The sequence below is a fragment of the Diabrotica virgifera genome, chromosome 8 (genome assembly GCF_917563875.1).
Source record: "Diabrotica virgifera virgifera chromosome 8, PGI_DIABVI_V3a".
Classification (NCBI taxonomy): domain Eukaryota; kingdom Metazoa; phylum Arthropoda; class Insecta; order Coleoptera; family Chrysomelidae; genus Diabrotica; species Diabrotica virgifera.
The window spans coordinates 182,884,527-182,909,260 of NC_065450.1; the positions used below are offsets into that span (position 1 = coordinate 182,884,527).

General features: G+C 32.0%; 1 protein-coding gene across 1 annotated transcript in view; it reads left to right on the top strand.

Moving 5' to 3' along the window:
- The window catches only part of LOC126890321 (neurexin-1-like), a 758,564-nt gene that overhangs the window by 672,730 nt on the left and 61,100 nt on the right, over window positions 1-24,734 (top strand). The window contains exon 17 of the mRNA XM_050659185.1: window positions 17,664-17,783. Within this exon, the coding sequence (XP_050515142.1) occupies window positions 17,664-17,783 (120 nt within the window). The remainder of the gene's footprint in view (window positions 1-17,663; window positions 17,784-24,734) is intronic.

The following is a 24,734-nucleotide window of genomic DNA, read 5'->3' on the forward strand; positions in this document are numbered from 1 at the left end:
TATTTTGCAGGTATAGGGCTTTTCATTCACAGTCATTTGTTTCGAGCTTCTGTCATGTGTCACATAATATTAATATATCTACGTCATACGTTATTGGTAATACTAATGATACAAACCAAAGACGTATGACGTAGATATATTAATATTATGTGACACATGACAGAAGCTCGAAACAAATGACAATCGATGAAAAGCCCTATATAACTTTACACACCCTGTCAAAATAGTTATCAAAATGACAGTGTTGACATTTAAGAAAATCAACGATGACGTCATATCTCTAAATTGGGACATCCTGTATACATTATTATTGTATGTCAAAAAAGACAATTTGAGATACTAATCGACGGGTCTGAGCAACTTTCAAAAAAGATATTGAATTAATTCCAAATTACCGACTCACTCTGTATACACTGTGGGCCAAAGAAAACAGTCCACCTCGATATTTGGCAATATTTAATAGATTGGCACTGGATAATCGATATTTGGCACTCATGTGAATTGCAGAATTCGCTTCGCTCATAAACGTGTACTTTTAACACTTATATCATAAATAACTATTAAATTTAACAAATTAAGGCAGTGCATTAAGTTTTTAACGGATTTCTGTGTAGTTTGTTTAGGTGTGAGAAATTTTAATTGATTAGTATTAATTAAATACAGTTTAAAATTTATAATTTACTGTTATAATAAATCTTCGTTTGGAGATTGTGATTTTTATTTTTAGCAAAAACTGTGGTTGTAGAAAAAATATAGTGTGTAACACGTGCAGAAAGTAATTTTTCACTCGTTTGGATTGCGGCACTCGCTTGCGCTCGTACCGCAACTTTTCAAACTCGTGAGAAATTAGTACTTGTTGCACAATATAGTATTTGTGTGCAATAGCTCATCTGTGTTTATTTTGCTATGTTAGTTAATGGCGGTTATAACGTAAAAATTTATTGTTTTGCCAGGTTGTACCTACTATTAAGTTTACCAATCTGGTGATTGGTAGAAAAGGTTTATATCAGTATTGTAGCGTGAAAAGCGTGATTTTTGAATTTTTTTTGGTACTTACAATGTTTTGCTTTTAGTCCATCGATACACAGTTTTTTGTTAAAAACCACACATGTTGATAGATGCACTTACGAGGTACTGCTTCTAGGCCATCGCAAATATGCTATGTGTAAATACAATTTTCCAAAATAAAAATAAACCACCCCGCTAATATCGCTACGGGTTGATGCGGTTAAAAACGACATAATAAAATCTAGTGAGTATTTTCAGAACTAACAACAAAATTAAATAATGTTGGTTACTGTTTATAATTTAAGTTGGATAACATTTATCATTATATTAAATTAAGTTTATATTAAATAGACATAATGAATAATTCTGTTTATTCATTAAGTATAATTTTCACATGGTTTGAATTAGTGGGTATTAATTGTATTTTAAAATATATTGTTTTGCGGTTTTGCTTGTATGTAGATCTCGCTGGAAATATACAGCCAATTACAAAATAAATTCGTCGTTTGATGTTTCAGTTTTCATATTAAAAGTTGATTTTAAAACAAACTGCTCGTCAAAAGTTAGGGATATAGAAAATTATGCTCATTTTCATAATTGATTTTTTCGTGAACCGATTGACGGATTTCGCTAATTTTTTTATTATTTTAAATTATTCTTTAGTATTTACACAGTTGTGCAAAGATTTGCTCAAACTTCTTTATTGTACTTATACCGGGTGGAAAAAAACAAATGTTTTCCTTATGTTAAGTTTGTGACACCCTGTAGGGAGAACGAAGTACAAATGTTAGTATTTAAATGTTAGTACTATAAGAGTTATTTGTCGACCAGGTAAGCGGTATGCACAGCACAACCTAAGAGAGACGAGATTGTTTAATGGAGGCTCTGTGACGTTTTGGGGTGGAATTTCCTTGAGAATAAGTACGGATTTGTTGTCTAAGTGAGGCTGTTTAAATATAGAGAGGTACATTACACAGATTATTTTTCTTTAAACACTCTGTTCCTTTTGCACTATATGTAGAAAATAATTTCATCTTAGTGGTATGATAAGACATATCTTCCTTACATATCGCATGTAGTCAGTTGAAACACATATTTAAGAGTAAACCCGTCTAGTTTTGTTGTTAAAACACATATTTAAGAGTAAAACCGTCTAGTTTTATTGTTATTAAAGATATCAGAGAAATTAAAAAAATTAAATATTCACAAGATATGAGCCTACAAGGTAATATCGGTGTGTACCCATCTTTGCGCCTTTTCCTCCCTAAAAGGTGTCCAAACTTTTGTTTCGGTTAAAACACATGTTAAACTAAAAAACCGTCTCTTTTCTTTGTTTCTAAAGACATCAGGGACATTCAAAAAACAAAATGTTCACAAAACATAAGACTACAATACGATTCTTATACGAAACTTATGCTCACATTTGTACCTAGTCCTCCCTACTACAGATGTTGAAAAAGTATCTATTCGTTACAAAATACTCGTTACTTACGAATACCGAAAGTAACGATTACTATACAGAGAGGCAAATCGTTACTTTGATTACTCTGATTACTTCGTTACTTCGTACCAATCGTATCAGAGCGAGTAACGACTATTGAACTATTTATCTACAACCAGTATACTTGATTACTTTCTACCAATCGTATCCCAGGGAGTAAAAACAGATCGGTAAAAGTGGTTGTTATATCGGAATACCTATACAAAATACCTACCTACTGAGAAATACGATTCTCGATATGATTACCAGTACTCAAATAAAAAAGTAACAAAAGTAATCATAGTAATCAAGGTAACGAATACTGTAAATTATTACTTTATACAAAACTAACCATTTGTAACGAATACTCGAAAGTAACTATAATCAACATCACTACTCCCTAGATGGTGTCTCAAACTTAACATAAGAAAACATTTCTTTTCTTTCACCCGGTATAAGTACAAAAAAGAAGTTTGAGTAAACCTTTGCCCAACTATCTCTCTCCCTCTCTTGTCGTTTCCCCATTACTGAGGATCGTGATTTCTTCCAATATTCCTAACAATGTTTCTCAATTGGTCTCTATCTTCAGCTGCTCTAAGAGCTTCGCAGAATGAGTTTCCAGCTAAATTATGCACAACTATGTACATCCAAAAAAAATCTAAAATAATAAAAAAATTAGTGCAATCCGTTAATCTCTTCACGAAAATATCAACTATGAAAATGAGTATAATTTTCTATATTCCTAACTTTTGACGAGCAGTTATCATTTCTACACTACCCCGCAAATTGCCGAAACTCGGATTAAATTTGTTATAAAAAAAATTAAAAAGCTCTAAAAAGAACTTAAATTACAAAAAAAAAATTAGTGTTTTTCAGGTTTCCCCAAGCTTCCAGGGCTCGCCTGCGGCTTGCCCTGGAATCTGCTTGGCTCGACCTGAAAAACACCATTTTCCGGTCTTGTAACGTAAATAACTATATATTATAATTTTCTATCTATTTCTAAATTATTATTTATTGTAAACTAATATATATTTTAAAATACAATTAACTACTAACTTACTAACTGACTGAAACCATGTAATTATACTTAATGAATAAACAAAATTATCCATTATTTCTAGTTATATATAAAATTCATTTATTATAGTGATAAATGATTAGTCAACTTAAATTATATACAGTAACCACAACCACTATATTTAATTTTGTTGTTGGGCCTAAAATACTGTATACAATTTCATTATTATGTTTTTAAGCCATAGTCCGGGCAGTATCGTCGCCCCCGCTAGCGACGTTATTCCGATTCGATTTTTTTGCACAAACTTACTCAAAAAGAGGTCCTTATAACATATCCACAGGGTGCCGGGTGATGCCGTGGTCGAAAAATGGTTTAAACAATTTTTTTAAAGAAATTCACAAAAATAATTTTTTCATTTCGAACAAAATTTTTTTAGATAAATTGGCTTATTTTGAGCACAAAAGGTCTCTTTCATTTTTTTCTAAAATTGATTGTTGTCGGGTTATATGCGATTAAAAATTTGAAAAATGCGAAAATGGCCATTTTTAAGGCTTAATAACTCGATTAAACATTATTATTATGAAATTCGAAAAGCCACCAAATCAAGGTTCAAATCCCTTCTTCAAGGTCCTGAAGAGATGTTTGTCATTATTTTATTAGAAAGTTGTTATTTTTAATTATTAACAATTAGCGCTATAATCCAGAATGTATCGTCGCCCCCGTTAGTGAAATTATTCCGATTCCATTTTAACGAGGTCCTTATAACATATCCACAGGGTGCCGGGCGGTGACGTGGTCGAAAAATTGTTTAAACAATTTTTTTAAAACAAATTCACAAAAATAATTTTTTCACTTCGAACAAATTTTTTTTAGATAATTTGGGACATTCTGAGCAAAAAATATCTTTTGTGATTTTTTTCTAAAATTGATTGTTGTCAAATTATACGCGATTTATAATTTGAAAAATGCGAAAATGGCCATATAACTCGACAACAATCAATTTTAGAGAAAAATCTCAAGAGACCTTTTTTTGCTCAGAATAACCCAAATTATCTAAAAACAATCGTTCGCAATAAAAACAATATTTTTGTGAATTTGTTTAAAAAAAAATGTTTAAACAATTTTTCGACCACTGCACCGCCCGGCACCCTGTGAATATGTTATAAGGACCTCGTTTTGAGTAAGTTTCTGCAAAAAAATGGAATCGGAATAATTTCACTAACGGGGGCGGCGGATGCATCCTGGACTATGGCGCTAATTGTTAATAATTAAAAATAACAGCTTTGTAATAAAATAATGACAAAGATCTCTTCAGGTCCTTGAAGAAGGGGTTTGAGACTTGATTTGGTCACTTTTTGAATTTCATAATAATAATGTTTACTCGAGTTATTAAGCCTTGAAAATGGCCATTTTCGCATTTTTCAAATTTTTAATCGCATATAACTCGACAACAATCAATTTTAGAAAAAAATGACAAGAGACCTTTTTTGCTCATAATATGCAAATTTATCTAAAAAAATTTTGTTCTAAATGAAAAAATTATTTTTGTGAATTTGTTTAAAAAAATTGTTTAAACAATTTTTCGACCACGGCACCGCCCGGCACCCTATGGATATGTTTTAAGGACCTCTTTTTGAGTAAGTTTGTGCAAAAAAATCGAATCGGAACAACTTCGCTAGCGGGGGCGACGATACTGCCTGGTCTACCAGTAAATGTCCGATTTGGAGTGTAATTTTCAGTGTCACGGCGGATTTGCTTGATTATTTCATTCATAGTGATTCTGACCAATAGAAGGTTACAAGAATAAAAATTGCAGCTATTATTTTTTAATGATTTTAACTTCCAATCGTGTAATCAGATTTTTTATCACGTGTTTAATTCTGTCCAATCAGATTATTATTACAGCGGTAATTTTCTGCTGTACATTATAACAGTGGGAATAATGTTAAGTAGATTGATTCTGTTTAATTGCAACCAGTTTCCTAGTTTTGACAGCTGTCACATTTAAGAAAATATCCATAATAAACTATTAGTTCTGTATCTAATGTCAAATTGTCACGAGGAGAACACAAATCGGCAATTTTAAGCGCTTGAGTTTACTTTGGTAAGATTATTTCATGAATAAAACTGTATTTATAAATAATTTTAACTAATATTTTATTAATATCTTTGTCTAAGTATCTGCTAAACTGTGCTGTTCACTTTGAAAAATTAAAAAATGTGGGACACATTAATTGGGATCAACGTCACTGAATTACACACACCGGCAAAATTAGCCGAACACCTTAAAAATGGGACATGTTTGATGTCTTGAATTTCCTAAACCACTGGTCCGATTTGAGTGATTCTTTTAGTATGTTATAGCTGAGAATATATCTAAGTACAATAGTTGCATCAATTGTAGGGTACGGTTCAAGTGTATGGGCACATAGATTAATAAATAAAAAAAATGCAGAAAAATTAAATAGACCTCAGAGAGGATTTCTTGTAAGAATGACGGGAGCATTTGGAACAACTGCAACAAAGGCACTCACAGTTTTAACTGGGGTAATGACAATGCATTTAGAAACACAAAATAGAGCATGTAATTATTGGCTAAAAAAATAAAAATATGAAAAAATAATACAAATAATAGGATTAGATATAAGAAATAAAAGAGAATTAAAAGAAATAATAAATAGAAAAAGACAAAATGAATGGGAAAATTCAACAAAATCTAGACGTTTATACAATTTTATACCAATATTAGAAAACATTCCAAATTATTTTAATCCAAAACAAGGTTTAATACACTTTTTAACAGGACATGGACCGTACCCAACATATTTGGAAAGATTTAACTTAAAAGATGATGCATATTGTGAATGTGGAGAACTAGGTACACCAGAACATATAGTGTTACATTGTGAAAATACTATAGAAAATGAAGAACATAGAGAAATGAGAAGAAGATTAGAAAGAATTGAAATAAGAGATATATTACAAAATGAAGAATATTTTGGAATATTAAACAATCTAACAGAAATAATATCTAAAAAACAACAAGAAATTTATAATAATAGAAGAAGACAACAAATAATCCAACCCTGATGAAGTTGAGTAAGATAAAGTTAAAATAAATAAAATAAAATATAAATTCAAAAATAGATATTCACAATTATAATAATAATAATTCAATATAAAATAAATAGGTAAATAAAAATAATAATTCAATAAATAATTCATTAAATTAAAAAAAGAACTACCAACTCTCTTCTGAAAATAGAGGGACTGTCGTTATAACTTAGAAGGGAGTTGATAGTACCAAAAATACTTTAACAAATATATATTGTTTCTTTAAACTTGTTAAATGTATTTGTTAAATGTAATTAATAGAGCATGGCAAATTATTAATTGTAAAAATAGATTTAGTAGTTTAGTAAAAAATGTAAAAATATAAAAAAAATTATCTGTAATCCCATCAGGAAAAAACGACCTGGATTAGTCACCAGAGGCCAGGTTATATGTATGAACAGTAAATAAATAAATAGAAATAAATAAATAGTATTTTATAGCCTTATTATTTAAGAATATCGTCGTAATAATATTGTTGCTAGACAGGTAAATATCATTTTATACCGGGTGTACCAAGAATACTGTGTTTTTTTCTTAAAGTTTGGAACACTCTGTGAAATATCCTAGCATATGTAAAATATTAAAATCAATACTCGATTGTAGACTTAGGCTTTCTTAATATTTTTCTTTTTGATTTATTTACTTCTGTAAGATAATAAAAAAGTTATGTGGGTTAACAACTATCCATGTTTTTCATCAATAATTCCTCATAGTAGGGGAAGAAAGTATACTAAATTTGCAGTTACTCGAGCGTTATGGGGACCTATTGGATTGTGAAGAGTATGTGCTAAAATCAGAAAAAGGTTAAGTTAAGTTTTTCATAAAGTGGGGGACTTTTCATTTTTTAATTTAATTTTCCATTTGAAACAATCATTTTTCTCCGATTATAGCGCTATCTATCAATAATTCGAAAAAATGTGTCGAATAAAAGTTATTTTTACGTAAAGAATCCAAATCTGAAATAAAATTTGGGGGATTCTATTTAAGATTTTAAGTTAAGTCCCCCACCCCACCTCCGTGGGGGCACGTGACACCCCACGGGGAGGGGTGGAGGGTAAATTAAAAATTTTAAATAGGTACGAACCCTGCTATATTTCGCGAAATGAACATCAGGTCGTAAAACTGCAAAATACACCTATTCAATATTTTTCAAAAATCTACCGAATGGCACCAAACACGACCCCCCACGGAGGTGGGGTGGGGGATTACTTTAAAATCTGAAATAGGAGCCCCCAATTTTTATTGCAGATTTGGATCCTTGACGTAAAAATAAGCAAGTTTTATTCGCAACATTTTTTAGAATTATGGATAGATATAGCCTATATTTCCTATAATCGGAAAAAAACGATTTGGTGGAAATGGAAAATTAAATTTAAAAATGGAGAGTCGCACACTTTATGGAAAAATTAACTTAACTTTTTTTGGTTTTAGCACCCACTCTTCACAATCCAATATGTCCCATAAGGCTCGAGTAACTGCAAATGTAGCATACTTTCCTCCCCTACTATGAGAATTTATTGATAAAAAGCATGGCTAGTTGTTAAAGCACACAACTTTTTTATTTTCCAACATAAGCAAATGAATTAAAAACGAATGTTAAAAAAGTCTAAGTCTACAATCGAGTTTTAATTTTAATATTTTATATATGCTAGAATATTCCACAGGGTGTTCCTAACTTTAAGAAAAAAACACAGTATGATTGTAACACCCGGTATAAAATGACATTTACCTGTCTAGCAACAATATTATTACACCGATATTCTTAACTAATAAGGCTATAACATACTAAAAGGATCACTCAAATCGGACAAGAGGATTAGGAGATTCGAGACATCAAACATGTCCTATTTTTAAGGTGTTCGGCTAATTTTGCCGGTGTGTGTATTTTATATAAAGACTTGAAATTTATATGTAAGTATTAATAAATAATCTGTCGAATATCACACGACAGTCCATTCTTTCACGGTTTTTGCTCTAAATTTTAAAGAACCGCTTGGATTGACATGAAATTTGGCATACGTATAGCTTACATGTCAAAGAAAAAAAGTGATATTGTGCCGATGTGTGCTTTTGCCCTGGGGGTGACTTTCACTCCCTCTTTGGGGTGAAAAAATATATGTCCAAAATAAGTCCGGAAATGGGTAAACTGACTAATTTTAAGTAACTTTTGTTCTATAGAGCTTTTTCGCCAAGTCAACATTTTTCGAGTTATTTGCGAGTGAATATGTTCATTTTTCAACAAAATAACCACATTTTTAGACGCTTTTTCGCAAATAACTCAAAAAGTAAGTATTTTGTCGAAAAAAACGTTCTTAGCAAAAATATAGCTTATAAAAAAGTAAAAAAAAAAATGGTGTAAGCGTTAGGTCTCTGTATCTCGTAGAACCAGAGTTATAAGCCTATGAAAAATAGATTCATATTCACCAAATTTCAAATAGAATATTTCGACGTGAAATATCCAAAAAATTAAGCACTTTTTGGAGAAAACCCATTAAAACTTTTTTATAGTGTTTAAAAAATGCTTAATTTTTGTTTTTACAAAAAGTTTCTAGCATTAAAGTTAAGCAAGTTACGCTCAAAATAAAGTTGGTCCCTTTTGTTTTTTCAAAAAAAAATCGGGAAGACCACCCTCTAATTAGCAACCTCAATGAAATTAATCGTTACCGCTCCACAAATTATTTTACTTATGTTGTCTTTATATGATCTGTAAGTTTCATCGATTCAAAGTGCTTATTTTTAAAAAAATTTGGTTTCAAAATAAAATTTTTAAAAATTTAAATTTTGAAAAATATGCTTTGTTTCAAAATAACTTAAAATTGTTAGAGATACCAAAAATCTCGAAAAACAAAAAAAAAGTCAGATTCGCTTTTCTGAATATCATGTATTTTGTTGTTTTTCTGTTAGACAAAAATTTATTAAGATTTGGTGTTTCTAAATTTGCATACATTCGTGATCAGTGACTCGTTCAACCCCTTTTAACTACAGCCCTTTCAATAATAAGGACTTTGAACCGATGAAACTTACAGATCATATAAACAATATATGCACGAGTCAAGAAACTTGTGAAGTCGTAACGATTAAGTTCATTTAAGATACTAATTAGGGGGTGATTTTCTCGATTTTTTTACCAAAACCAACAGGGACTAACTTTATATTGAGCGTAACTTGTTTAATTTTGATGCTAGAAATTTTTTTATAAAACAAAAATAAAGCTTTTTTTAAACACTTTAAATAAGTTGTAATGAGTTTTCCCCGAAATGTGCTTCATTTTTGGTTACATCACGTTAAAGTTTTCCATTTGGAATTTGACGAATATGAACCTATTTTTTATTAGCTATAACTCTGCTTCTACTAGGTGTAGAGACGTGATATATACACCATTTTTTAAAAATTTTACAGGCTATATTTTTGTTATGAATATTTTTTCGACAAAATACTTACTATTTGAGTTATTTGCGAAAAACCGTCTAAAAGCGTGGTTATTTTGTTGAAAAAAATGAACATTCACTGCCAAATAACTCGAAAAGTATTGACTTAGTGAAAAAACTCTATAGAACAAAAGTTACTTAAAATTAGCCAGTTTATCCATTTTCTGACTTTCTTTGGACGAATATTTTTTCACCCCCAATAGGGGGTGAAAACCACCCCCAGGGCAAAGCACATATCGGCACAATATCACTTTTTTTCTTTGACTTGTTAGCTATTAGCAATTAGCAAGCTGTTCTTTAAAATTTAGAGATTTTGCAATATTTTACCGTTAAAGAACGGACTAATAAGAATAAACAAGAAAATAATGCTAAACGTTTCTTTCTTAAACTGGTTTCCAATCGGTAATAGTCACTCGAGCCCTCCGGGCTCTCGTGTCTATTGCCAAGAAACAAGTTTTCGAAAATTGTCGCATTATTGTCAATTTATTCTCACTCCCTTGTGATGTTAACGTTTTTTCGATAATTTCCCGTCGTCAAGTATTACGTCAGATGCCCTTTGTTGCCACGCAAAAATGAACATTCAATGACATTAATGACAATAATTACTGATTTACAATTTGTCAAAGAGAACACCATGATCAGGTTTAGCAAATGTTCAGGTGAAGATATCAATAAAATATTACTTGAAATTATTTAAAAAACAATAATTTTATTCATGAAATATTCTTACCGAATTACCCTCGAGCCCTTAAAAATTATCGATTTGTTTTGCCCTCGTAACACTTTGACATTAATTATTTGACATAAATTAAAACTGCAAAGTGTCAGTCGGGATACAAATCGATAATTTTAGAGCTCTCGTGTAATTACTACTGAAAATTTGGATTTAGGTTCTACTTACCCTCGACACAGCCCTCGACTTCAAAGTTGGACTTATCCCGTTGGTTGCTTTTACTTGGGTGGTGAAATTCGCCCCTTCTCGTGGAGAAAAAACATATGTTTTAAAATAAGTCCGGAAATGGATGACTTCACTGATTCTAAGCAACTTTTGTTCTATATAATTTTTTAACTGAGTCAATACTTTTTGAGTTATTTGCGAGTAAAAATGTTTATTTTTTAACAAAAAAACTACATTTTGCAAATGACTCAAAAAGTAAGTATTTTATCGAAAAAAATATTGTTAACAAAAATGTAGCCTATAAAAAAAACGCAAAAATTCGTTTATTCATAAAGTCTATAGACCAAGTAAAAGTAAAGTTGAAGCTCATGAGAAATACGTTCTTATTCGTCAAATTCCAATTCGAATATTTCAACGTGAAATAACCAAAAAATGAAGCACTTTCCATACCATCACAACTTTTTTAAAGCGTTTAAAAAAAGCTTTATTATTATTTTTTACAAATGTTTTTAGCATCAAAACTAAGCAAGTTACGCTCAAAATAAAGTTGTTCTGAAGCTATTTCTTTGTGGCAATTATGTAATTTACTTTTTTAATTGGGAAATAAGCCACAATTTAACTTGAAAAATGATTTTATTGACGTTTCGACTTCCACTTCGGACGTCGTTACCAAAATACCTATTTCAAGTCTCGATCTCGTTTTCCTAGAAATCTATTGATAAACAAACAATTATTGATATTGTATTATTGACCCAAAATTTTATTATGGAATGGTTTAGTAATAATAGTATATATTCTAATAATATATAATATTATAATAATTATAATTTAGTAATAATATCTAATGCATAGTAACATACAATTAAAAAAAACACAAATAGGCGGAATTTATCAAAAACGGTAATGCGCAAAAAACACTTATAACAGGAAAATAAAGCTTTTTGCCTATAATTTGAACTTTGGTTATCATTGTCTCTGGATATTTTTAAAGAATATTAATAGTATTTTTGTTTTGTCAAAGAATTAATTTAACCAATAGGGAAGTTGCATAAGATTTTAAGTTCTAAAAAAATGCTATAAATCACAACAGAACATAATTTAAAACGTATAACACAGAAAAAAAGTATTTTTTGTCATTGGTCTCATTGGTCGTGACGACATATTGTAGTATTGGATGTCCTCGCCATTAATTTATTAGGTTTGGCATTCGTTTTTACACTGACACTAAGTTTTATAAATATTTTGATAGTTGCTATTTCTGACTAATATTTGAGTGTTTTTGTTACGACAATTTCGAACTAATATTTAAGTGTTTTTGTTAAGCAGACAACAGACATTATACTTACGATAAATATGATCTTGACATACATGAGGACCTTGTGTATTAACTGAAATATCTTCAACGTTTTTTCGGCATGCAAGTAACCACTTTAAACGCCGTGTTTTATTGGCTGATAATCCCAAAAATATTTTATTGGGGTTTTTAATAGTTGTACTTTTACCAAATGGCACTAAACAACACCTGTAGTGTTTTCTTTTATTTTCCCCTAGTAAACATTCTTTCTTTTCCTTCAAAAACTGTATAAAACTCCAATCGCAGCAAACTGGTTTATATTATTACAATAACATACGACAAATGTCATTAAAATATAAACATAACCATTAGCATAAATAAAGTATAATTATGTGACGTCACGAGTCGTTTGAACTTTTTTAAATACACATAAGATTTTAAATTTGTACTTCTAATGGCCGATTTTACCAACGACAAATAGTAATTTATTTTGTGAGTTATTCCACCAATAAACTGACATTTCTCCATTCTACTAACGTGAAATAAGACTTATTTTACCTTTTAATCAAATAAATCCTTACTCTTCGAATACATTGGCAAGTAAATCTCGCTATAAATGTTCATAAGAAAGTAAATTCGTCAGTTTGACTTTAAATTATCAAAAATATATTGAAACAAAATATAAATATAAACATCTAATAAATTTTATTCGGCGAATAACTATTCATTGATTTATTTGTTGTTTGTGAAACCGGACCTAAGTTAATATGAGTTAATTGATGGATTCGACCGTTACTTGATGGAAGTTCATTTTATCTAATAATAAAACACTGAAAACGTTTGTTTTCTATACTTCCACAGAATTTATTATAACTAAGTGACTACAGCTGTTTCGGCAGAGTGCCTTTCTCAAGTGATATAGTTTACAATGTGTTTGCCTTTTTAAGTCTTCAACTGAAGAGGTTGAGGAGTGGGGAGCTGTTTTTCTCGAGTTGGTCATGCAGAATTATATCTGTATTTTTCAGTTTATTAATTTCCATAGATTCTAAAAAAGATAGCTTAAGGCCTTTATTTTGAATATGCAGAATTTGAAACTCTTCATTCTGCACTCTGCCGAATGAAGAGAAAGACACTCTGCCGAAACAGCTGTAGTCACTTAGTTATAATAAATTCTGTGGAAGTATAGAAAACAAACGTTTTCAGTGTTTTATTGTTAATATGAGTTCTTGAAGCGTGAAATTTTGTAAATCTCATTTTAAACAAAACTAAATATTATTATGTAATAAAAAAATGTGCAAGTTCCCTATTACCTTTAAGACCAGCACGGATTTGTGAAAAAACGTCTATTTTTGGATGTGCGAGGTGGCATTCGGATTTTTGCAGATAAAGTTAGGTGACAACTTCAACAATAATCATTGACTTATGCTCACTCCTTCGCAACTATGCCCGGAACATTAAAAAGAAATTAAAATATTTAAAGATTTTGAAAAGCATCGATTTTTTTCTATTTTCTTTGCTTATAACTTTAAAAATATTCATTTTGGAACAAAGCCGTAGGGAAATAAAATAGAGATAATTCAATTTTGTATAATAAACGACTAGTTAAAAGTGTCTTAAATTATTACCCTTTCTGCAAAATAGCAATAAATACAAAATAACGGGGCAAAATAAGCCTGTTTTTATTCAATGTTTTTCAACCACTTCGGTTGCATTAGAACTTTCGTAATTCGCTTAGAAAATTCTTACAACATATTTAAATCGTTCACCATATTTCATTAAAATCGACCTGATAGATTTTGCAGAATAATTTTGAAATCTAAATTTTTTGAAAAAAGTTCAAATTTTTTAAAAACTTTCTGAACAAAAAGTAGACCGTTTAGAAGTTTGCTAATTTTTTACATATAAAGAGGTTCCCTATATCGCACCTTGAAAACCATATGGCAATATCTGCAATTTTTTCATGAAATGACCTTTGAATTCAGTCTAATAGGGAAAAAAATCTATTTTTTAATGCTATATAGCAGCATCTGCAAAAAATTTTAAGTTCGGCACTAGAAAGATACACCCCTATGGCTTTTTTCAAAAATTGATTCTTATTTTTATACCATCAGGCATTATCTGCAGTTGATGCTCTACGGTTCTAAAATTGGAACAAAAACTAAGATCTATATGGCAATATGTGCAAAATGTGACCCACGCTCGTAAAATAAAAGCAAGATGTACTAAGGAAAAATCCTTTGAATGCAACAAAACATAGAGTGCTACATAGAGATTTCATTGCAACACTGGAAATAAGCGACAAGACTATAACAAATTAATATACAACGTCGTACTGCAGATGGGTTTATCCCAAAAGAAAAGCAAGGAACTCATAAGAATGGAAAAAGAATCAACGAAGTCGTGAAAGAAAACATAATGATTTACATCGAGTCCATTTCTAGAGTGGAATCTCACGACCTAAGGAAACAAACCAGATAATTCGTCAGCGATGATAACTCTTGCTGATATTCATTGCGATTATATAAAATTTTGCAAAGAAAAAGGTTCGGTGTTCGGAAATTACGCTACGATGATGACCATATGTCACATGGAATTTAATATAGACTTCTTTAAGCCCAAAAATACCTTTGCTTGCTGTGAGAAATTTACAGTTACAGAAATTAATTAGATAAATCGACATTAGAAACAACCTATAATACTCACCGTCAGGAAGTGGAACTCAATAGGAAATAGAAATAAATGCAAAATGTTAAAATCTGCAGAATCCAACACTTGCATCACTGCTTGTTTTGATTTACAATAATTACCGACTCCTTCAGGCGAAGTCTATTTTATTAAAAAAGGAGATTATCATCATTATTTAATTTCACAATTTTTACCTGACCACAAATGCAGGACACTTCTGTCTTTGGTCTTTGATTCGAGCGAATTGCTAATCGTGATTCAAATGAAATAGCGTCGTTCCTGTTACAATTTCTGAGGAACCATGCCAGGGAAAAGGAAATAATATTATACTCAGATAACTACTGTGGGCAAAATAAGAACAAGTATATTGTCTATATTTATCAATATGCAGTACAGAAATTGAACATACCTAAAAAAATTACCCACAAATTTTTGATAACGGGTCACTTCCAAAATACGGTAGATAACGTGTATTCTTTGATTGAGAAACAAAAAAAGGCTTTAAAAGATGACCAATTTACATACCTGCGCAATGGTTCACAGTAGTTCAACAGCGAAAAACCAGGTGAACCTTATAAAATTAATGAAAGGTGTACATCGGATATATTGGACTTTAAAAAACGATGTAAGGAAATGGGGAACAAAAATAGCATTGACGAAGAAGGAAATCAGGTCGTCTGGAATGAGATAAGATGAGCTAGGTGGAGAAGACATTTAAAAATAAGTTTTAGGTTAAGGCAAGCTTTAACGATACAGAGTTCAGAACCATTAATATAAGGCAATGATAACGAGGGAGGATGGCTAATATGGAACTAAGTAAAGCATATTCGCATCCACCAGGAATATGCAATCTCAAAAAACAAGATCTAGACTCTCACTATGTAAGGCTAATGTTATTTAAGAGCACTATCATAGGTTTTATGCAGATTTACACGTGACCAATGCAACAATAGAAACCGAACAGACAGATTATAATATGCAAGACTTTGATTAAGTGTAAACACTAAAAATTTGTAATGAATAAGTACAATCTTAAATAAAAAAACTGTTATTTGATATAAATTTTTACTGCGTCATTTGCGAAAATTAATATATTTTTTAAAACCATATGGCCGTATGTGCTAAAATACCTATTTCCTGACGGAAATTTTATGTACTTCTTAATTCATATAAAAATATGCAAAATACCAAATATCAGGTTTGGAGCTTAAATTTTGGAACTACAGGAAATAAAATGAACTTTACAAAAACTTAAAATGCTCATAACTCGATATTATGATTTTTGCAGTTACTGCCCTATGGTTTTCAAGGTGCGATATATCTAATATACTTTACAGAATTAAAATCAGATTGTTTAAGCGGCCTCAGCACTGTTTTAAAGTTTTAAACAATTTTTTTGCTTATAAAAAATACAGTGAGGACGTTTGAGTTGGCATAAATTCATTTTCTCGAGAATGGGCGTCTCTGGAGATACATCCCGAAACAGATCGATCTTTATTTTTAAATTCTAATTTTTTGGTATACATATCATACTAGTGACGTCATCCATCTTGGCGTGATGACGTAATCGATGATTTTTTTAAATGAGAATAGGTACCGTGTGATAGCTCAATCAAAGGGCTGTTCAATTTTGTATTCACTAATATAAACATTAACATAATTATTGATACAGGGTTTGAATTAAAAAAAAAATTGAATTAAATTAATTCCATTATATTGATTATGTCATCACACCCAGATGGATGACGTCACTAGTATGATATTTATGAAAAAAAATATAATTTAAAAATAAAAATCGATTTGTTTCTCAAGAAAATGAATTTATTCCAACTCAAACGTCTTCACTGTATTTGTTTATAAACCAAAACATTGTTTATAACTTTAAAACAGTGCTAAGGCCGCTTAAATAATCCGATTTTAATTCCGTAAAGTGTATTAGATAGGTAGAGAACCTCTTTATATGTAAAAAAATTAGCGAACTTCTGAGTGGTCTACTTTTTACATGAAATATGCTGTAAGGATTTTCTAAGCGAATTATGAAGTTTCTGAGTGCAACCAAAGTGTTTGAAAAACATTGAATAAAACAGTCTTTTTGCCCCCTTATTTTCTATTTATTGCTATTTTGCAGAAAGGGTAATAATTTAAGACATTTTAAACCAGTCGTATGTTTTACAAAATTTAATTATATTTATTTTCTTTCCCTACGACTTTGTTCTAAAATGAATCGTTTTAAAGTTATAAGCAATTAAATTAGAAAAAAATCGATATTTTTAGAAATTTTTAAATATCTAAATTTTTTTGATAATGTTCCGGGCATATTTGAGTAGGAGCACAAGTCAATTATAATTATTGAAGTTGTCACCTAGCTTTATCTGCAAAAATCCGAATGCCACCGTTCACATCCACCTCAAAACAGATCCGCACTGGTCTATTTGTCACTTTCAACAGATTGTAGCAAAAAATATCTACAAAATTTTATTTTACTTTGAATTGCCGCTACTGTCCGGTTTAATTTTGAATACCGGCGATGAGCTTTAGTTTGACCGTGACATATAATTAGCGCTTCTCTGCGTCCCTACGCTTTGCAATTACGCAACCCCCTATGCTTTACTAAATTAATTAAGTTCCGAACTGTTTGACAAACGACAGTGTTTGAAGTTTAAAAGCCTTCGTAATTGAGTAACCACATTATATTATCATCAACAACAAGCTAAAATGGATTTGTGTAACCTTTGCAGGTCAGTCAGCTAAATGTAGTCACAATGTGTGCGCCAATGCCGGCATCTGCGTCCAACAATGGACATCCTACACCTGCGACTGTGATATGACCTCTTTTACTGGACCCACATGCTCCGATGGTAAGCATTGATATTTTAATAAACCGATGAAGCTTTTTTTGAATTATGCTCTGTTTTATTAGTGCAGGAATCGAATGTTTTCACCTTAGGCCAGAGATTTTCTCAGAACACTCAAATATCCAGGTAGTTGACTACTCTTTTAGTTATTGTAGACCTATAGGAAGAAAACCTACCTGTTTACTGCCTAGAGTTCGCGTCCGTTTTTTAATTATTAACAATTTAACTTTTACTAAAACTAACTTAGAACTTTAATGTTTCACCGACAGTTGGATATTGGGGTACTTAACACACACTCAAAATTTGAGACCGATCCATTAATTAGTTTAAAAAAAGTTATTCTATTTGTTTATCCCCGAGACCTTTATTTTGCAATGACATAAGATAGAAAATAATGAAGATCGGGCAATTACGCGTATGCTAAATGATAGTAGAAAAGTGATACTATCAAAATGTATTTAAAGAGATAAAAAAATTTTCTAATATAGTCAAAAATCCTAATGCCAAATTTTTGAAATTTTGTAGTTTATAAACATTTAGAATAACTTTAAAAATGTTGTCCGTAGAAAACATTATTTTACATATTCGAAAAGCTGATATTTTACACAAATTTTTAAAAATGTAGCTCAATTGGTGACTAGTCGTGGTAAGTGAAGGGGGACCTGGGAGCCGACAAATGCACGAGTTCAAAAACTAAAAAAGCAACTTAAAACTACAATCATTTTCTATATCTCGGAATCTACTCAATGAATTTTGATTTTTCTTTTTTAATGTGTATGTAATTTTTGTGCACATTACAAATATGCAATTTGTCCTGATATTTATTAATTAATAAACAGTCTAATATGTTTAAACAATTTTTTTAAAAATAATTTTTTCCCAAAAATCCATGTTTTAATTATACTATCATTACTAATCATAGAAAAAGTTAAGGTATACTTTAATAAATAATTTATCTTCAATTAATAATTATCTAATAAAAATAATTTATTTGTTAAAGTGTCCTTTAAGTTTTTCTATGATCATTAATGATACTATGATTAAAAATAGATTCTTGAAAAAAAATATTTTTTTTCGTTAATTGTTTAAACAAATTAGACTGTTTATTAATTAATAAATTTATAAACAAATTGCATATTTGTAATATACGTAGAAATTACATACAAATTAAAAAAGAAAGGTCAAAATCCATTGAGTTGATCCACATAAAATTGTAATAGTTTGAAATTGCTTTTTCGGTATTTGTACTCGGTGGATTTGTAGATACCCCCTAGTAACCGTTTGAACTACACTTTTGAAAATTCGTAGAGGGTGCTGTGAAGGTACAATGTTTGTGAAAAATTTTTAAAAAAGAACACAAATCCCATTCTTTAAAATGGCATCAATGAGATTTCATATTTATTATAAACAAATTAGCTGTGAATTTTAAAGACACATGGATAACGTTGTCCCAAAAAATCTCAGGCTAAATTGATTAATTTTGTATCTTTTGTCAATACATTTTGGTACTATCACTCAACTACTTTCATTTGGCATACGCAGAATTGCCATATATTCATTATTTTCTGTCTTATGTTATTGCAAAATAAAGGTCTGTGGGATAAACAAATAGAATAACTTTTATACTTATTAATGGATCGGTCTCCAATTTTGAGGGTTAGTTAAATACCAAAATATACAACTTTGGGTGAAACCCTAAAATTCTAAGTTAAATTTAGTAAAAGTTATTAACAAGTATCGATTTTCATTTATTTTGCATTTTGCGAAGCAACAAATTGACTTTAAACATTCAAAAGTCGGTATTTGAAGCTTTTTCAATGTTATAAAAAATAAAATTATTTAATTTTATGTGAACTATTTAGCTTTTTAATGGAGCGCAAAAAATCGAAAGAATCGCGTTTTTGCACTAAATTGTTAATAATCAAAAAACGGACGCGAATTCTAAGCAGGAAACAGGTAAGTTTCTTCCTATAGAACCAAAATAACTAAAAAAGTAGTCAGCTACCTGGATGTTTGAGTGTCCTGAGAAAATCCTTATTTCTTTGGATTATATGTAGAATGTGCTAAATAAAAAAAAATTAAATAACAATAAAATTAAACAAAATGTAGCCTACCATCCTGATGCGTTTATTCAATAAAATCACATAATAAACAGTAACAGTATATTTTATCCAAAAATGATTGTTAAAAACCTGTTTACATATTATTTTTCATTTTATATATAACTATTAATCACAATTATTATTTCAGCAGAAATGGTTATAGATAATAAAATCCTAAAATTATTATGACTTACACAACACGAATTAAATTTTAATATTTCATGTGTCAATGTCACTGAATGTTTATTTGGTACAATGAAATTTTACGAATCCCTATTATTATTTTATTCAATTAAATGCTCAAATAAAACAGGATATTTTAAATATCTACTTTTCAGTATTATTATTAATAACGCAATAAAGTATAGCGTAAAATGTTGAAAAGGATAAACAAAATTACTAATTTGTGTTAATGGAATTATTATAAATATGTAATATGTATCATAGATTTAATATAATATAAAAAATATAATTATTAATTCACAAAACGTGGTGATTCGAACAGGGCCGCAGTCTTTGAAAATGGCAAAAAAGGAAAAAATTCTAAGAGAATGGCACCTTATACATAATCCTTATGAGTCATGCAGTAAAAGTCCTATTAAAAGTCATACATAACCGAATCTATAGAAAGTGCGAAACAATCTCACTCAAAGTTGCAAAAGATTATGTATAATAATTCCTGCGGCGCAGGTGATTTATGCAACTCAGGCAAATAGAGCTTATTTTGCCCTCTCCCGTATATTTCGGTCTAAAAGTGTCCACGGAAATACAAAGATGAGAATCTATAAAAGTTTAATCCGACCAATAACATGCTTAGGCGGTGAAGCCTGGGTCCTGAAAGGAACATCCAAAAACAAGCTCAACACATTCAAAAGAAAAGTACTGAGGAGAATACTACGTCCTGTGAGGGAAAACGGAATCTTTAGAAGTCGATACAACAACGAACTTTATCAACTTTATAAGGAAGCACCCCTGTCAGACTTCATTAGAATACAAAGATTGCAATGGGCCGGATATGTGATAAGAATGGGAGAGGATAGGCTACCAAAAAGAGCACTGAATGCTAGAATGCAGGGAAAGAGACCGGTTGGAAAGCCAAGAAAGCGCTGGGAAGACACAGTAAACAGCGACGCACAAGCCCTTTTAGGAGTCCGTGTATGGAGAAGAGCAGCCAGAGACAAGCAAGGTTGGAGGCAAAAAATAAAGGAGACCAAGGCTCAATTTGGGCTGTAGTGTCATAGAAAAAGAAGAAGAAGGTGATTTATGCATTTTTGTGGGCTGCAAAAATTCATTAGGATTATTCCATCCACGACCAATAATAGGGAACTTGCACATAAAAATATTTTTGCATAAAATTGTTAATTTATGTTTAAAAATGATAAATTCAAAATATTACGTCTTAACAATTAATAGTGTACGTACAACAACTGATTATAATTCCGCGCCCGAAATTACCGTTTCAAACAACTTTAAAAGCGCGCGCTTGGGTCTGACGTCACCAACCATGATATTTACCACTGTTCTGTTTTGGCTACTGCTTATTGCCAGACGTGCACTCTGCAGATAATATCTTGTAAAGATTTTCATGCATTCATAATATTATTTTTAGTTTAGGGAAATACATTTTTATTTTACAACATAGGTATCTCAAATGCCAAATAATATTATAAAGTTTGAACAAAATTAAATACCTACATTAATATCATATTTCTTAAAAAATGTAAGTACATAGATACTACTAAAAAATTACTTATAAAAAGAAAAAGAAAGAATGTTTTATTATTTTTTTTTTTTTTTTTGGAGGTCGTCTGACATATGTCTCCGATGGCACTGCAGCCTCATGGGCTTATTGTGCCAGCCATCCTACCTTTTATGTCACCCAATCCACAAGCTTGGTTCCACGTACCAAATTGTACATCCCTAGCATGGGTTGGGTGGCATATTCTGCTGGACTTAATTTTGGTTGTCCATAAATAGCCTGCCTTTTGTGATCCAAAGCCTCACACTCGTACAGTACATGATGTGCTGTTTCAGTTCCCCTATTGCACAGTCTGCAGTTAAGGTTCCCTTCGTACAGCCCAATTCTATTCAGGTGTCCTTTTAGGGCACAGTGACCCGTGAGAAGACCTGTAATTATGCGGAGCTGACTCCTATGTAATTTCATTAGTTCCTCAGCTCTCCGTTTTGAGGGTTCCCTTATTAAGGGCCTCCCGTGTCGCTGACCAGGTACGTTCCCCCAGTATTCTTTGTGTTTGTTTTTGACCCATTCCCTGACTTGTCCCCTAATTATTGTTTTAGTTACTCCTAGAGCAGGTTCTGGGCCAAAATATAAAGTTGATGAACCGTTCCTTGCCAGCTCATCTGCTTTCTCATTACCGTCTATCCCGGTGTGTCCTGGCACCCAGAATAGAGTTACACTATTTCTTTCGGCCAGTTCTTCCAGTTCTTGCCGGCATTCCCATACCAGCCTTGACGTCACTTTCGGGCTCATTAGTGCCTTCAGTGATGCTTGGCTGTCTGTGAGTATATTGATCCGTCTATTTTCATAGGCCCTCAAGTTGTTCATTGCGACACACTGCAGAATTGCGTACATTTCCGCTTGAAACACAGTTGTGTATGTTCCTAGTGAGAAACTGAGTCCTACATTCTCTGTTTCACTATAAATACCGGCTCCAGTGCCTTCATCGGTTTTTGATCCGTCTGTATACCAGATCGTTCCCCTGATTTTGCTACTGATGCTGTTCCATTCCCTTCGGTCATTGATTTCTATTCCGAAGTTCCTATTAAATGTGTATTTTGGTACCATGTGGTCAGTGTATGTATCAGATATACTTACCCCACCATGGTTCCAAATCTGATTATGCCCAAGGTTCTCGTATTTATCCCTTGGTTTTCCTTGCAGCCTGTATGCTCCCATCCTCGCTTCCCCTTTGATAAATATATCAAGAGGGGGTAGGTCTAACAGGGTTTCCAGTGCCGCCGTCGGTGTTGTTTTTATTGCTCCCGTTATTCCCAAGCATGCAAGTCTTTGTATCCTGCTTATCTTGTTTATAGCGGTTCTTTGCTGCATCTTTGTCCACCATACCAAGGATGCATATGTTATCATGGGTCTCACTATCGTTGTATATGTCCAGTACGCCATTTTCGGACAGAGTCCCCATGTTTTTCCATGTGTGCGTCTGGTCAGCATTAATGTCGCCTCCGCTCTTTTAATTACTCTTTCAAGCTGTCGGTTCCAGGTAAGTTCTGGGTCCAGTATAACCCCTAGATACTTTACCTCTTTAGACAGCTCCAATTGTTCACCATTAAGGATCAGAGGCCCTAAGTCCTCCAGCTTCCTTCGTCTGGTGAACGCAATTGTGACTGTTTTGGAAGGACTGACTCTCAGCCCTTCTTCCTCAGTCCATTTGGTGACAATATTAAGGGCCTGTTGCATGCGTTCCCTTACTATGTTTTGGAATTTTCCCTGAACAAGGACTACCAAGTCGTCTGCATAGCCCAGGGTTTCATGGCCGTTCAATTCCAGGGACTCAAGCAAATCGTCCATGACAAGGTTCCATATTAGCGGGGACAGAACACCTCCCTGCGGACACCCTCGTCGGACCTGGGCGATAATGCTCTCCCCTAGAATGGACGTATATACGAGTCTCTGTTGTAGCATGTGGTCTATCCACTTGCAACAAATTTCATCGATCCCTTTTCTCCTCGATGCTCTTGAGATTGTTTCTAAGGATATGTTATTGAACGCTCCTTCTATGTCCAAAAAGGTCGCTAATAGTACCTCTTTGTGCTTGAGAGCATATTCAGCTTTTTCTACAAGCTGATGTAATGCTGTCTCTGTTGACATTCCTGCTCTATATGCATACTAGTTCTTATGTATCGGTCTGTTTTCCAATACGCCATCCCGTATATGCCTATCTAGCAGTTTTTCTAGCGTCTTAAGCAGAAAAGACATAAGACTTATTGGTCTCAGAGACTTTGCCCCATCCTGTCCAGTTTTTCCAGGTTTTGGTATAAAAGTTACTCTGATCATTCTCCATGCCTTTGGAATATATCCTAGAGACAAACTGCTCCGAAGCACTGTACATATTCTATTTGCCAGAAGGTCGGATCCCTTCTGCAACAGTACTGGATAAATCCCATCTAATCCTGGCGATTTATAAGGTTCGAATGAGTGTAATGCCCATTTTACTTTTTCCCCAGTTACTACTTTCTTGGCTGCCTGCCATTTCTCCTTGGATGCCCACAGAGGGGTATCTAGTTCTGATTTCTGGCAGTTCTCCAAAGTTAAGTCTGTAACTTGGGAACCGGGGAAGTGGACTTTCAGCAGTTCTCTAATAGTTCCTTCCCCTGTTTCTGTGTACTCTCCGTTTTCTGTTTGGAGAGTATATATCGGGCTCTGAGGTCCTTTTGAGAGAATCTTATGGAGTCTGGCGTATTCTGGAGTTCTTTCTATATCCTCACAGTACCTTCTCCATGATTCTCTTTTCTGCTTCCTCAGAGTTTTATTGTACTCAGTTAGGGCCTTTCTGTATTCATCCCAACTGATATTCTTGTTCATTGCGTTGTTGAATTTTTTACGAACTTTCCTTCTTAATTCTTTAAGTTCCTCATTCCACCAGGGCACTTTCCTGTTGGATTCCTTATTGATTGAAGGACAGTTGTCATTATACGCCGAGATGATTGTGTCTTGCAGCTGCTCCACAACCATTTCGAGGTCTGTTGTATTTCTTATCGTATCCTTAGTCTGTTTTAAACTATATTCCAGGTCTGCTTTATAAGCCTCCCAGTTAGTTTTCCTAGGGTTACGATAGGTTTCTAGGGTACATGTTTTTTCCCCTACTTCAAATTG